At 38.1% G+C, this 13620-nt stretch overlaps 1 protein-coding gene across 4 annotated transcripts in view; it reads right to left on the bottom strand.

Annotated features, from left to right (window-relative positions):
- Window positions 1–13620, bottom strand: part of DGKI (diacylglycerol kinase iota) — a 221469-nt gene that overhangs the window by 53285 nt on the left and 154564 nt on the right. For all 4 annotated transcript variants that reach the window (XM_065038789.1, XM_065038782.1, XM_065038799.1 and 1 more), the window contains 2 exons: window positions 5914–5993; window positions 4077–4121 (listed from right to left, as the gene is read on the bottom strand). In XM_065038789.1, the coding sequence (XP_064894861.1) occupies window positions 4077–4121; window positions 5914–5993 (125 nt within the window). The remainder of the gene's footprint in view (window positions 1–4076; window positions 4122–5913; window positions 5994–13620) is intronic.

Below are 13620 nucleotides of genomic sequence, written 5' to 3'. Positions count from 1 at the left end.
CAAATCACAAGCCAAGAAAATAAAAAGTAGAAGCAATGGAGAAGAAAGGCACCTTTGAGAAAAGTGTTGTTGTACACGGAAAGCACAGAATGGTAATAATGTGTATGTACATATACACTTAACATGGGAATAGATTGGTGAAAAGAGACCAGAACACAATGATACTTCACTGTGACTTCTCATAATATCACACGGGATCCCAGGACCTTCCCCAACAGCAGGATGCATGACAAACAATTTTTATATTGGTAATTATACAGCTATAACAGGTCAGTAGTTGTTTGGAGGTCCAGCACCAGAAAGTACAGTCTGCCTTAAAGAGCAAGTTCCAAAAAGAGATTTCCAACTACTATGGGTTTTCAGCCAGAAGGGACAACAAGGCTATGAACACTTAACCCCTAGCATAACACAGAAATCCACTGCTCCAGTCTGCACTACAGCAGACCTTTCAAAAGGGCATCCAGCCTAAGTGAGAGACTCCATGTGACACAAAACCCACCATCCCCTCTGGCAGCTGGCACCACGTGCATAGTTTGAAGGAGGAAAGAGAGGCTGCTCTGTATACAAGGTGAAAAGCGCAGAAACACCAGCACAAAATAATAGTTTACAGTATATCAAACACATCAAATGCATCTCGACATTCATACAGTTTCTCAAAGGTTCATAGTTTCCTCTATATTTTTCTCTGTGTTTACTGCCTAGTGTTTATTATCATTAAGAAAACCTAGAAGTAACAGATATTTCTCAGGAGCTTATCTTACTGTTTTGTGAATCTGGCACATTTCTAAAATTTCTTATGTGAGTAGCCACATGTGAGAAAAAGTTAAGAAAAAAATAAAGAATATATCGACAGAAAAATGGGAGTTTCATCAGTTCAATTCCCCAGGCTGCCCAGATGGGTGTCAGGAAGATAACAAGGAAGAAGCAGTGTCCTTTCTCCAACCTAGGGAATATCTCAAAGAATGCTGAAGGAACTTGTCATTTCAATCTGACTGGGTAAAACAATTTCCAAGCTGATTACAGAGCAAGTAATACCCTCATATATTAAGAGCCAGACATTGCTCTTCAGTTTACGTAAAGGTATCTGACACTTCTCCAGCCACTTGAGAAAAAAATATGTCACACTGATGTTGTACAGATATACCCAACTTCTTGGCTTCCTCAGTCTCCTGGTCAGCAGGCTGCCTGCATGCACTATGTGTTGTTTTCAAGCATCTCCGATGATGATTACCATTTTGCATTTTGATGGATTCCTGAGCCAAGTGAATGTATATCAGCGGCTGGCGTGATGCTGCTACAAAATGTTATTAATTTAATTTGGTATCATGATAGCTTTTGCAAGATTCATCTTATTAGCTTCCGCCTCTGAGATTAACTGGGGCCATCTATTATTGCCTTCCATTTCTGGTTATCCACAACAGAAACGCAAAGACTGCTCCAGAAAACTCATATGTTGACTCCTCAGTGCCCTAGAGTTTGGCTACAGCCCTGGCAAGAGATCTTGTCTGAAATGTCACTGCAGCAACTTACAGATTTTGCTTGACCAAAAAAAAAATACATATATATACACATATATCTTCTGATGAACTATGCCTGCATCTATAGCCACCTTGATGAAAATAAAACAGCCTGAATTCTCTCCCAGGATTTTGTTTGGCCCCATAAACCTTGCTCTCGTGTACAGGTTTTTGTCTCTAGCCTCTGTGCATAACAGTAGAGATGAAGACAATATTCCATAAAGTGAACTGTTTCTGCATATGGGAACAAAATTACATATCTCAGTGGTTTAAGCATCAGTTTTAAAATACACCTATACCTTTCTACAACATGGGTTTGTGGAGTTTGGGGATGCTTAGGTTTGCTTGTATCACAACTGAGGTGCATCTGGGAGAGTCAAGGGTTTTCTGAAATCTGCAAGGTTTGCCAATGTTTATGTATTTACATGCAGAAAGCTTTATGCATCTAAATATTTAGTCCATTATGTGCAAAAGGTAAGGACTAGGATACAAAGGACAAAAGGAAGATAATGGTGTGTACTAAAAAAAGTAGATGGTACGAAGAGGAGACATGGGTAAAAATTCATAGACCCAGCAGAGTACATAATGCTGGGAAAATGAAAATAGGATAATGCTGGTAAATGCAAATTCAAATCACTTATTGTGGTATGTTCTTTCCAAGACCTCGTTATGCTTCAACTACAGAACTTGCTTGGGAATTCTCAGGCCCACGAGAATGATATTTTATAACCATTAAACTCATTAGAGAAACAAAACTGAATGAAAAACAACTATAGCATAATTTCTCTCATTTGCACCTGGCTTGCTGATGTTTCTGCTCACTCCCCATGTTTTGAGCTGCAGAAGAATCATGCAAGAGCACAGCATTTATGAGACCTAAAAGTACCCGTGACACCTTATTAAGAAGACAGTTCCACCAACTCAAATACCTTATTCATGCCCTTTATCTCCTGCTTTTCTCTCTTTCTGTAATGTGCAGAGGGATACCAAAAATATTAAACAAACCTCAAATTAACCTAACAAGACAGTTTATAGAAATGACCCACTGAGAATAAATCAATGGTTGAAGAATCCACATAAACAAGTACTGAAGACAAAACACAGAGGGGAGTGCATTCAAAATGTAGTATCATAAAAAATTGATAGCAATTTCACACTGATGTGCACTAGAGGAGATGGCTAGGCAATTAATTTATATACTGCTATAAGTGCAGAGGTTAGAGCCAAATACGGGGTTGATTTCTGACATTTCATATTCTCTGTTGGCCCTCATACACGCAGATTTAATTCTTCATTTTACCTCAGGCATTTTCCTACACATAGAGCAGTCAGCAGCCACTTAGGTTAATTTATAATGAGTGGAACAGAATAATACATGCTGGCTTTTTAGCCAATTTGCAAGACACTAGCACTACTCTAAAACTCAATTCAAAGGCAATGATTGATAGAAATGTCAAAAATATAAGGTTAAAATTGGACAGGGGAATGCAGAAACAAACCATGAACTGGCTTGAAGAAGGGAACTCCAGGAAAACATGCCAAATTGCATTTTGTCATAATGTATTTTTGCATTCAGAGTGTTTACAGGCATTCTTGCCAAACTGGAATTCTGTGTCACCCAGGTAATCATTAAGCTTCGAGAAATTATCTACAACTTGACTGCAATGGGTTCCCACCAGCTGGATCACTGTTTACTTTCTCAGTGAACTCATTCCTGCTGATCCCAATAAGACTTACATTGTTAAATCTAATAAAAGGTTATCAACACCATACACACTTGTCTTATGATCTTAGGGGGCGTCAACTGACCATTGGTTGTGTCTCTATGCTGATGTTAGGTCAGCTCAGGAGTCAGCAGAGTTAGTCTGAGTTATTTACTCCCAACTTAAGCACTGTGCAGTGCAATATTTTACTGAGAGAAACATGCATTCTTGAACAACACTTCCAACTGCAAAACCAAGTTCTTTGTTGTGTAAATTGTACATTAAAGTTGTAAAATACACAAAGAAACCAATTTTAAAGACTAGCCACCTAAAACTAGAACCTCTTTGTCACATACAAAAGACAGATTTGTGCCCAGGATGGATTAAAAAACTACACTGAAAATTATGTTAAACTAAAGGTAGATGACTCTGGTGCACAGAATTATTAAGAGGTTAGGCCTGCTAGTACACCTTTTTTCTCAATGACAGACTTTATTACTACAGCTATGAAATATAACATGTTACTGTTCAGTTTCTCAGACAGATAAACAATTTTACTTTTGTCCTTTGTCCTAAAGGACACATTCTCTCATTCACTTCAAGGCACTGCTATTGTTATACCACTCATGTCATCACTCTGTGCTAATTTTAATGATGATTCCATAAGTTTTGCAAGGAAAAAGATTGTCCCAGGGAAAGCACAATGAACCTCCAACATTTGAGGGTAAATGATAATCAGAAATTCACCTAACACACAGGTATTTAAAAAAAGAAAACCTGGGTTCAAATGCAGAGACTGCAGTCCCCATTGTTAAGCTTGTCTTTGTTCTGATACTAAAATGAAAGCTTATCTTACCTGGTAATGAACCCTCTGTGTAGTAGAAGTTACCGACTGTAGATCCTAGTAGGAGGATGAAAGACACACTGATAATGAAGAAAATTAAAGCAACAAGAGCTGTTTGTGGTTCTACTATCTGGAGTGGTTGGGCAAACACAAATAATTTTGTATTTCTCACTACTTTTAAGTTTATGGAACAAACACCACAGAATAGACATGGAAAGCTCACTCAAAGTTTAGATTTGCACGCATTCAGTCAAAAAATAGTTTCAAAAATACAGATGTTATCATATTTACCATATCATAGACCTATTTGTTCCATGAAAACTATGTAAATTTAGAATATTGACAATAAAATAGAAGAAAATATGTTCAAATTCATGTACTTTTTTTTCAAATATTTCTGAGTAATTAATACACTAAAGAAAACCACTTGCAGTTTTACCTTTTTTAGGACAACCTCATTTCAGGGAGGTCAAATCAGAACTACCCCGGTATTTAGCAGGGTTCAGAAAGCTAGTTTATTTTAACACAGATTTTGTCAAATGGTTTTAGTTCATGACATAGCCTACCAAAAAGCCTGGCCTACAGACCATAGCTCCCCAGCTGGCATGCAAGTTGGCAGAGTGCAGAAAGCCTTGGCACCTCCAGTCCCAGCAAATGGGTCTGAGCCAAATCAAGCAGACAAAAAAAAACAGTAGTACAAATCCAGCAATAGGTTGTAGAAATACAGCTCCTCCACAACCACTGTGGGTAATTCAACCAGAACTTCTAGTTGTGCTTCCTCCAGGGTTGTACAACTACTTGTCACCTAATACTGGCCATATTAAGTTGTCTGAGATGAGTATATTGCATTTATAACCTGCTGAGAATATCATCACAAATATTTAATTGTAATTTTTAATCACCAGATACCTCAAATATGCATCACCTTACACAATATGATTTTTATATCTAATAATAATAGCCACACCTCTGGTCAGAATGCATTTGCTGAAGGGAATTCTGGCCAAAATGCAAAAAATAGTGAAAGCCTATAACGAGATGCTGAGACCTATATTCAGGCTGTGAGTGCAGAGTTTCAAAACCACAGTAAGTCAGTGGCTCCCAAGGAGTTCAATGAGAGGATGAGGTTCATAGCTCCTGGGCAATGTGGACCACCTATTTAGAAACCCACATAGTGTCCTCACACTTGTAAACGTTGAAAGACATCAGTCAGAGACAGCACATGAACGAAAATCCATTAGTTCTATCACTAAAGGAATACACATTTAAAATTATTCAGGTAATGGCGCATTTGGAGTTTCCCTTTCCCAGACTGTATTTATTGTAGAATGAACTCTTGTGAGGAGAGGTGTTCAAGACAATAAGAGTAACATTATTATTAGCTGCATAAGCATATATTTCTGTATATTTGGAAATATCTAGTCAATATTTGTACTGTTTATTGGTGTCTCCATGACAGTGTTAGAGAAGGACTTTGCATAATTAGACCCACTCAAATACCACAAATAATGCACTTTCTAATCAATAATTTGTGTAATTGCAGAAAAGTGTGTGGAAAGTCATGGTAGTCCATTCCAATTCAAGGAGAAGTAAACACATCCATCCATGTCAATTCTGTTATCATCTAAAAGGAGCCAGTATGACTTCTCATTTCCTGTTTAGAAAATGTTTTTCAGTGCTTCTCCTGCTTTTAGTATTACATCATAGCTCTAAAGTTTCGTTTTCATTGGTAGGCACATTGCAATGCTGTTAATATATGTTTGTTGCAACTATTAGATCTCTGCATTCAGAACTGAAAAAAGCATAACATAGATTAATAAATGATACCTGAATTCACAAAAAACCTCACCTCTTGTAGACGGTCAATGTACATACGACAGGTCTCCAAGTCACAATCTCCTCTTACAACTATAATTCCTAGGGGAATGGCTGAAAAATCAAAACCAAAGAAAAGTCTCTTTAACTCAAGTCTCTTGAATGTTAAAAGATTTGCAGTATGCTTCGGGTTTGTTTTTTTAATGTCCTTTCAAAAGCTTTCTACTACCCAAATCTTAGCAGTCATTTAAAAGCAGGAATATATTATTCATCATTAGTTTCACCCATTCATAATTATCAAAGATTTTTATTTTCAACAGTCTTTCATATCAAAGAAGCCAAAACAGATTCAGTTATATTGTGTACTTCATTGTCTGATTTCAACATCAGTTATTAACTGCAAAGAAAGGAACATCCCCCAGAATAAGAGTTTAGGGAAGTGCTCTTATGCATTGAAATAAAAGAGTGATATTTCATTTTCAGAACTCTTAGAAGTCTACAAAGATGACTTAAAGTAATGAAAGCCACAGTCTGATTTTAGAGAAAACTGTCCAGCACCATGTTATTTTGATGTAAGGCTGCTTTCCAACCAAAACAGACGTTATTCCACCTAGACACAAAATTGACATAATATCTCCACATTTTCTCAGAGAAAAAAAGAGAACATGTAAAAATACATCTCCCCAGCTGAGGGTAGTATTTAAAATAACAGGGGATTTAGGTTTCCACAAACATTCTGTTCTTACAGCCAAGAAAAAATCCCCAAACAAACCCACAAAGAGAATAAAAGATAAAAACAGTATATGTGAGTCCACAAGCAAAGTACCAAGACAGCTACCTACTCACATGTCATTAAATAAAACAGGAAGCAAGTGAAAACTCTCGAGTATCTGGTTTTCTAAAACTAAGTCACTGAATGAAGTTCTTTATTTCCTCCCTGGAGGTTCTTTAATCAAAAAATGGTCACAAAAAGTAGCAAAGAAGCAGGAAAGAGAGTTAAATTCTCATATGAAGCATTCCAGAAGGAGAGAAGAATATCAACACATAAACAATTTCAGTAACTGAATAACAAGAAGCAACATAAAGTCACTAACATTTTTGAGATTAAGAGGGTGAGATACTTATCTACCACAAAGTTCTTCATTCTGATAAAAGGACAAAACAGTGCTAAAAGATAATGGGGAACATCATTTTTATTCTTGTGAGCAACCAAGGCTGGAAGCACAAAGACAAGCTCAGTGGTCTCAGGGAGAAGAGTAGGGGAGCACCTGCAGCAGTCGAGGTCACTACAGGCCTCAGAGGCCATCACGTGGCTCTGGAGATGCTCAGCAATGCTGCCAGCATCATGTTTGGAAAGCAATTTGAACAGCAGAACATCTATGAACCTGGGAAAACCCAAAGCAGAGAAAAAAAATGCTGGAAGGAGTAACAAGAAAATAAATAAGTGGTAGGCAGACTAAGGAAGAAAGGAAGAGCTTGTGCTTCTTCTGATACAACACTGACGTCTAACAGTGATGTCAATCCACCTGCTCATTTTCAGAAAGGCCAGAAGGGAACAGTGCTCATTGCAAACTCTGAGGTTTTTTCATTACAGAACAGAGAGTCAGAGACAAGCGAGTGGAATGAGGGTCAACCATGAGGCTCACTTTATGCGCTCCGACGCTCTGGGTTACTGACTGATTCTCTTTGCTTAGTGTTTATTATTGCTTAACCTGCTCTGACAGGAGACCCTTAAGCTCTTTGTAGAGAGTACTTAATGGCTATCTAGTTTCAATTCAGCAGATCCCTCTGCAGCCCTTACTAACAGAAGCATTTGTTAAATTCATTTACAGCACTAAAAAGTGAATTGCAGCAGACACGACTACACCTCCAATAGCTACAGAGCACTAGGGAGCTACACCACTGGCTTATTAACTGTCACCACTGATTTTGTATATTTTCTCTTGGATTCCTTCCCTTGTGGATGAGTATGTGCACTTAATAGGGACTGGAGCTTTGAGCTGCTGAAACAATGCAGTTGATATAGAATTGAAATCCTTAACCATCAGCATTCCTGACAGCCCAAAGGGGAACGGCCTTACAAACATTTGGAATCCTGAAAAAAATCCACAAAAATGTCTGAAAAGGAAACACTAATATGCAATAGATAGCTTAGCAGTGGCATTTATGTGCTTCATTTACATGAGTGAAGAAGAGTCACGATTAACAGGTTTGATTAAGTTATGTCACATCTATTCTTTATGATCATACAACAGCTCTAGAATTCTAGGCTAGGTGGCTTTGTTCTTAGAAAGATGTGCAGTTTTGCTGCCTGGGAATCCCAAATTAGCATGACCTATGATTTTTTGTGTCAATGGCTAGCTAAGGGATAAGGTGCATCTCAAATACTTCCCTTACATACGGTTCATGTTCATTTGAAAAACCTTTCAAGTCATTACTGGGTAACACTAGAGTCTATGCTAAAATGTTTCTTGCCAAAGATTTTTTTGTTTGAGTTTTTTTGGTTGGTTGGTTTGGTTTATTCGCAAGACCCATTTGTCTTTTAGAAACAAAAATGCCTTCATTTTTATCATAAACCACAGTAAGTATACACAATGCATCACACAGACAGGATTTTCAAAGTGCTTCTCATTAGCTGTTGTTTGTAAAAAAAAGAAAAAAAAAAAAAAAAGCTTAGAGATTGATACCGGAATTGAAAATATGGCATTGTTGCTTATTCTAAATATGGGGCAATTCTGAGCAACAGGGTCAAAATGGGGTTAGTTACAATGAATCAAAGGCATAAAATTAACATGAGTGGCATTCATTGTCATTGTGGACACTTTCATTCAGGGATAAAGGGTCTTCTACCTTTTCTGAATAGCCCTGTGTGGATGAGGATGTGGACAGTACTGAACAGTGCTGTGGGGCATGGTGATTACTAGATGTGCCACGTGAGAGATGGGAAGACAAAAATCTTACATGAAGAGCACAGGTACTGCAGTGCAACTTCTCCCATACACCCACATACGTTCTGCTTCTATGAATACAGGGATATATCCACACATGGGAATATGCCAAAAATAAGGGATAGTCCCAGACCATGAATCAAGCCACAGCATTCAAATGCCAGAAATTTTTCTCCTGAGATGCCTGCTCTTCTGGCCCCTTGCATCCAGCTTCCAGTTTCTTTGTGTTCCCTGAATGGTGAAAAGGACTTTGTCCAGAGACCTGTGGATACAGACTCTAATGCTTGAGTGATGAGCAACAGTGCAAGAACCCCAGGAGATGAGACAGGCAGACAGTTGCTTCATATTCTGGAGCAGTACTGCAGAAAGTTTTTTTATTCCTAGCAACACTAACTACAATTGAGTATCAGCAAGAGAAGGGTGGGGTAGGTGCAGCAGTATGGTTATAGACTGCTGCTCTAATTAACTGCAAGATTAGTAGCGATTTCCTAAGCCCTCATGAAATTAGCTAGAGAATTTATAAACAAAGAAATCTTCCACCCATTAACTGCCCATAATGCTGAATTTCTAAAGTTAGTGAACTCTTTAATGCTTCTGAGAACACAAATGCAAGAATCCTAAATATACTGCATTTAACCCTAAAAAAAAAAAAAAAAAAATCAATTAACTTTCCCATTTATTGTCATTAAAAAGTTCAATTTCTGATCTAAACACCATGATTAACCCCACTCAAATCCCAAACAAAACAGCCTCGAGACAGATCATTAAGGTAGATTTGAATGCCAGGAAAACTGATTCCGAGTCTGACATACCTCAGGGGACTGGGAAGATTAGACATTGGACTTTAAATGTTTAATGTAGCAAATAAAGGATCCTTGCTACTGAAGATGTTATGAGAATGTCATTTTCCTGAGGGGTTTCCACTGTTATTAGAAATGTGAAGGACCAAGTAATTTCTTCAGAGAGAATTGTAAAATATTCAGACACTTATATTAAGAGGTTTGGCTTTGCCACTATGGTTTTAATACAACTGAGTTTGTGAAAAGTGTTTTTCTTACCACACAAATCTAAGCCATGTGTCTCCTCAGATAACTTTTATTTATTATGCTGACAAAAACTAAGCCTCCTTAGGTTCATTGGTTGCTAGTTTTCTTGGCACCAGTGGTTTAATTTTAAAATCTTCACAAGTTAGGAAGTAAAACACAATGGAGGTTATCAAACTAAACCAAACCATGATGGAGAAGATGGTCATCCCCTCCAGGCTCTCTGTGACTTTTTTCCAATACCCTGCCACAAAAAGCAAGAACCTGGCCAAGTCAAATGAGAGAACTTGTCACAAACACCGCACAAAAGGGAACATGTTACAGAAAAAAAAAAAAAAAACACTATGAACTACGAAAACTGTTAATTGAAACTGGCAGAGAATGGTTATCAGGGCTAAGAACTGAAAGAAGAGGTCTGGCTGAAAAATGAGTAAGGGTTTAGGATTAAGAAAAAGAATAGCAACCTGAGCTACAAGATCTGCAGAAACAGATTTAGGCAGAAAGGAAGGATGTGGGTGGAATGGCACAGCCAAAAGGGACAAAAAGAACTGAAAAGGTAAGAGTCAAATCAGAAAAGCTATAGGAAAGGAAATGAGAGAAGTAGAATATGCACAGAAAAAATATCACAGAAAAGTCTCTACCAGAAAGACAAACTATAGCACGGTTTACTGGAAACTCTGAAGTGTAATTTAATATTTTTGTATCTCCCCACTCCTCTGGGGTAAATAAATATTTATATCTATTTGGAATATTGTCCATCTCGTCTAGTTTAAAGGACGTGGCAAATTTAGAGGTGACAGTTTCCCAACTAGTTCTAAAGGAAGAGGACTCCATTGAATGTAAATACACCCCATGTGGAGTCAAGACAGGGTAGATTTAGATTAGCTATAATGAAGAAACAAGGGTGATGAGACACAAACAGGTTTCCCAGAGAAGTTGTGCTTGAACCACCCCTGGAAATGTTAAAGGTCAGAGGCTTTGAGCAACCTAATCTAGTGGAAGATGTCCCTGCCCATGGCAGGGAACATGATGATCTTTAAAGGTCCCTTCCAACCCAAATCATTCTATGATTCTATAACTCAGTGACATGAGATTATATTCTTTTGGTTTGGATTTACTGGTTCCTCCCAACCAAAGCAATGGCATGTGTTCAATAAATGTTACTATGACTACAAAATCAAGAGATCAAAGTAAGATAAAGCCAATAATTGAAGCTGTCTATTTCAGCACCTGTACATATATTCATTGTGCTACTCCCTTTACTTGTCTGATCACATCCTACTTTGTCTCCTGTTAACCCCTGCGCCTTTCTAATCTTTCAATGCACACATGCATGGGTATGTGTGCCAGTCAAGACAAGAAATGTAATTCCCTGTTCTATCTGGACAAAGCCCACAAGATCTCATCCATCAAAAGGCAAAAAGATATTTCCTTTGACACAAGCAATGCCTTTGGCAACTTCCTCTTTGTTTGTGGTGGGTTTGTTTTGGTTTGTTTTTGTTTTTTTGGTGGGGGGTGCTGGAGGGGGTCATTTCTGTTTCAGTTACAAACATTTATGAGTGTTTTGCATCTGTATAAACCAGCATGAGAATCTGGGAGCTCAGTGGCAGCAGAGTTGCCAATATTTAACTGACCGCTGACTTCTATCCCTCTTGTTTTCATCTCACTGAGTGACTTTAAGTAACACATCCAAACTCCTCAGTTTCAGATCTTTTAAGTCACTGTGACAGACAAATGCATGAATTAGGTAATGTCTACACAACACATGTTGAAAAAACAAAGTTGTGGTGACTTTTAAACAGAGAGAAATTTAGTAGACAGTCTGTAGGTAATGCTGCCTTTTACAGAGCTTCTACAGATAAGCCACCATGTCCCCCCCCAAGAGACCTTCTGACAAAAGTGATCATAGGTGCTTCCTTTACAGGATGGAAGAGGAGGTTTGTAGCTACACAACACATCTTACATAAATCTATCCAGTTGCTTCCCAACATGAATGCATTTCTTTCAGTGGTTAATCTCCCCTGTCCTCACTCCATCTGCTAATTCAGGTTTCCCTCATCCTAGTAGTTACCTAGCAGGATGTTTCTCTGCTCCCCTTTGTCCTTTACATTACGGATATTCAGGATGTAAATACTGAGTACTCAGTGCTGACCTTTTCTTATTTAACTAGTTGCTCAAAATCACAAGGAATAGTCTCCAAATTAGCTTCACCTGCCATTTCCCTGAACTTTAAAGTATCAGAATACATTTCACAGATAAGTGACTCCCAAACTGTGCTAAGCATATTGCTGGTATGGGGAAACTACAGTATGTCTGTACAGACACACATCCCAAAGGATTCACAAGCTTGTCAATCAATTTACCTCTGCATACCTAGGATAAGAACTCTTAGGATGACCCCAAAATCCTCAGATAACTCACAGAATTTAAAGGCAGGTACATATGCAATATAGACATCTGGCTAGATATAATCAGAGAGAGACAAGAATTTGAGGTTAACACCACATTGTGTTATACCAGCCTCCACTCCAACACACAAAGCGTGAAGGCTGCAGAGAAAAGGATAGTTAGATTGCACATAGTTCAATTGTTATACACATGGAGCTAAATTTTTCTTCAAAAATAGTTTTTTATTCTAGTGTCCGGTTTTATTCACAAGGAAATAAGGAACAGCTGCCTCTGCGTAAAAGACGGTGTGGGAGACCCAGAGCTGTTACAGAGCTATTTCTGACACTGCTACCACTGCAGTCAGGTATGATTCCTCCTTACTCTTAGTAGTATTGAGCAAACTAAGATTGGTTTTCCATGGCTAGACCACACAAAACAAGTTAAGAGCAGTAAGAACTGACACATTTTATTAAAAAAAACCCAAACCAACAAACAAACACACACAAAAAGAACTCCACCCTGTGCAGCTACTGTTGTTGGTGAGCTATTTCACCACGCCATCTTCATGGGGCAAATCTACAAGAGTGTTGGCAAGAAGAACTAGGAAGTGTTGAAGACCATTTGGTCACTAAATAGTTTATGGTTGGTTTGTTTGTTATTTCTTAAAAAAAAAAATATATGTAATTCCTGCATTTACCTCCATTGTCAGGAATTTCTTAGTAACACTGGAAAGGCGAAAATATGGTGTCACAAATAGAAAGATCTTGCTGTTTTAAAAATAACTCAGTTGTTCCCCCCCAATGCTGCTTTGAATCACACTTTTCTCCAGTAATAGGAATTCACAGATAGAATGCACAGAAAATACACAGGCAAAAGAGATACAATTAAATTCTGTACATCTAGCAGTATCACCCCAACTCACTTTTTTAATACAGTAATCTTGGTTATGGTCATTTAATATACAACTATCATGTTGCGTAGGATGTGGTGAAGCTGTTGACCAGGGTGACAAGTGCTTGGGGCATGTATAGGGACATGTTAGAGAAGACAACTACATTCACAGAACATTACAACATAACTAAAATGCCAACATATATCTCTTTCTCAAAAGATTGCATGGAAGCATTCACTCCTCCTCACTGAAGGATCAATAAGCATCCCCTGTACCATCATCAATCAACCCACAGAAAATACTGAGAGGTTGACAGAAGAAAGAATGAAAGAGAAAAGAAAAAGCACGGGGAAGGAAGGAAGAAAGGGCCAATTCAGAAACAGCATCTTGGTTAAATGCCAGCTGCAGTGACAAGAAAAGCAGAAAGTAACAGAAGGAGAATGGGCTAAGAACAGTCATGCCCTTCACAG

Source organism: Columba livia, chromosome 1 (assembly GCF_036013475.1).
Source record: "Columba livia isolate bColLiv1 breed racing homer chromosome 1, bColLiv1.pat.W.v2, whole genome shotgun sequence".
Taxonomy (NCBI): domain Eukaryota; kingdom Metazoa; phylum Chordata; class Aves; order Columbiformes; family Columbidae; genus Columba; species Columba livia.
This window is presented reverse-complemented; position numbering and strand designations above follow the sequence as displayed.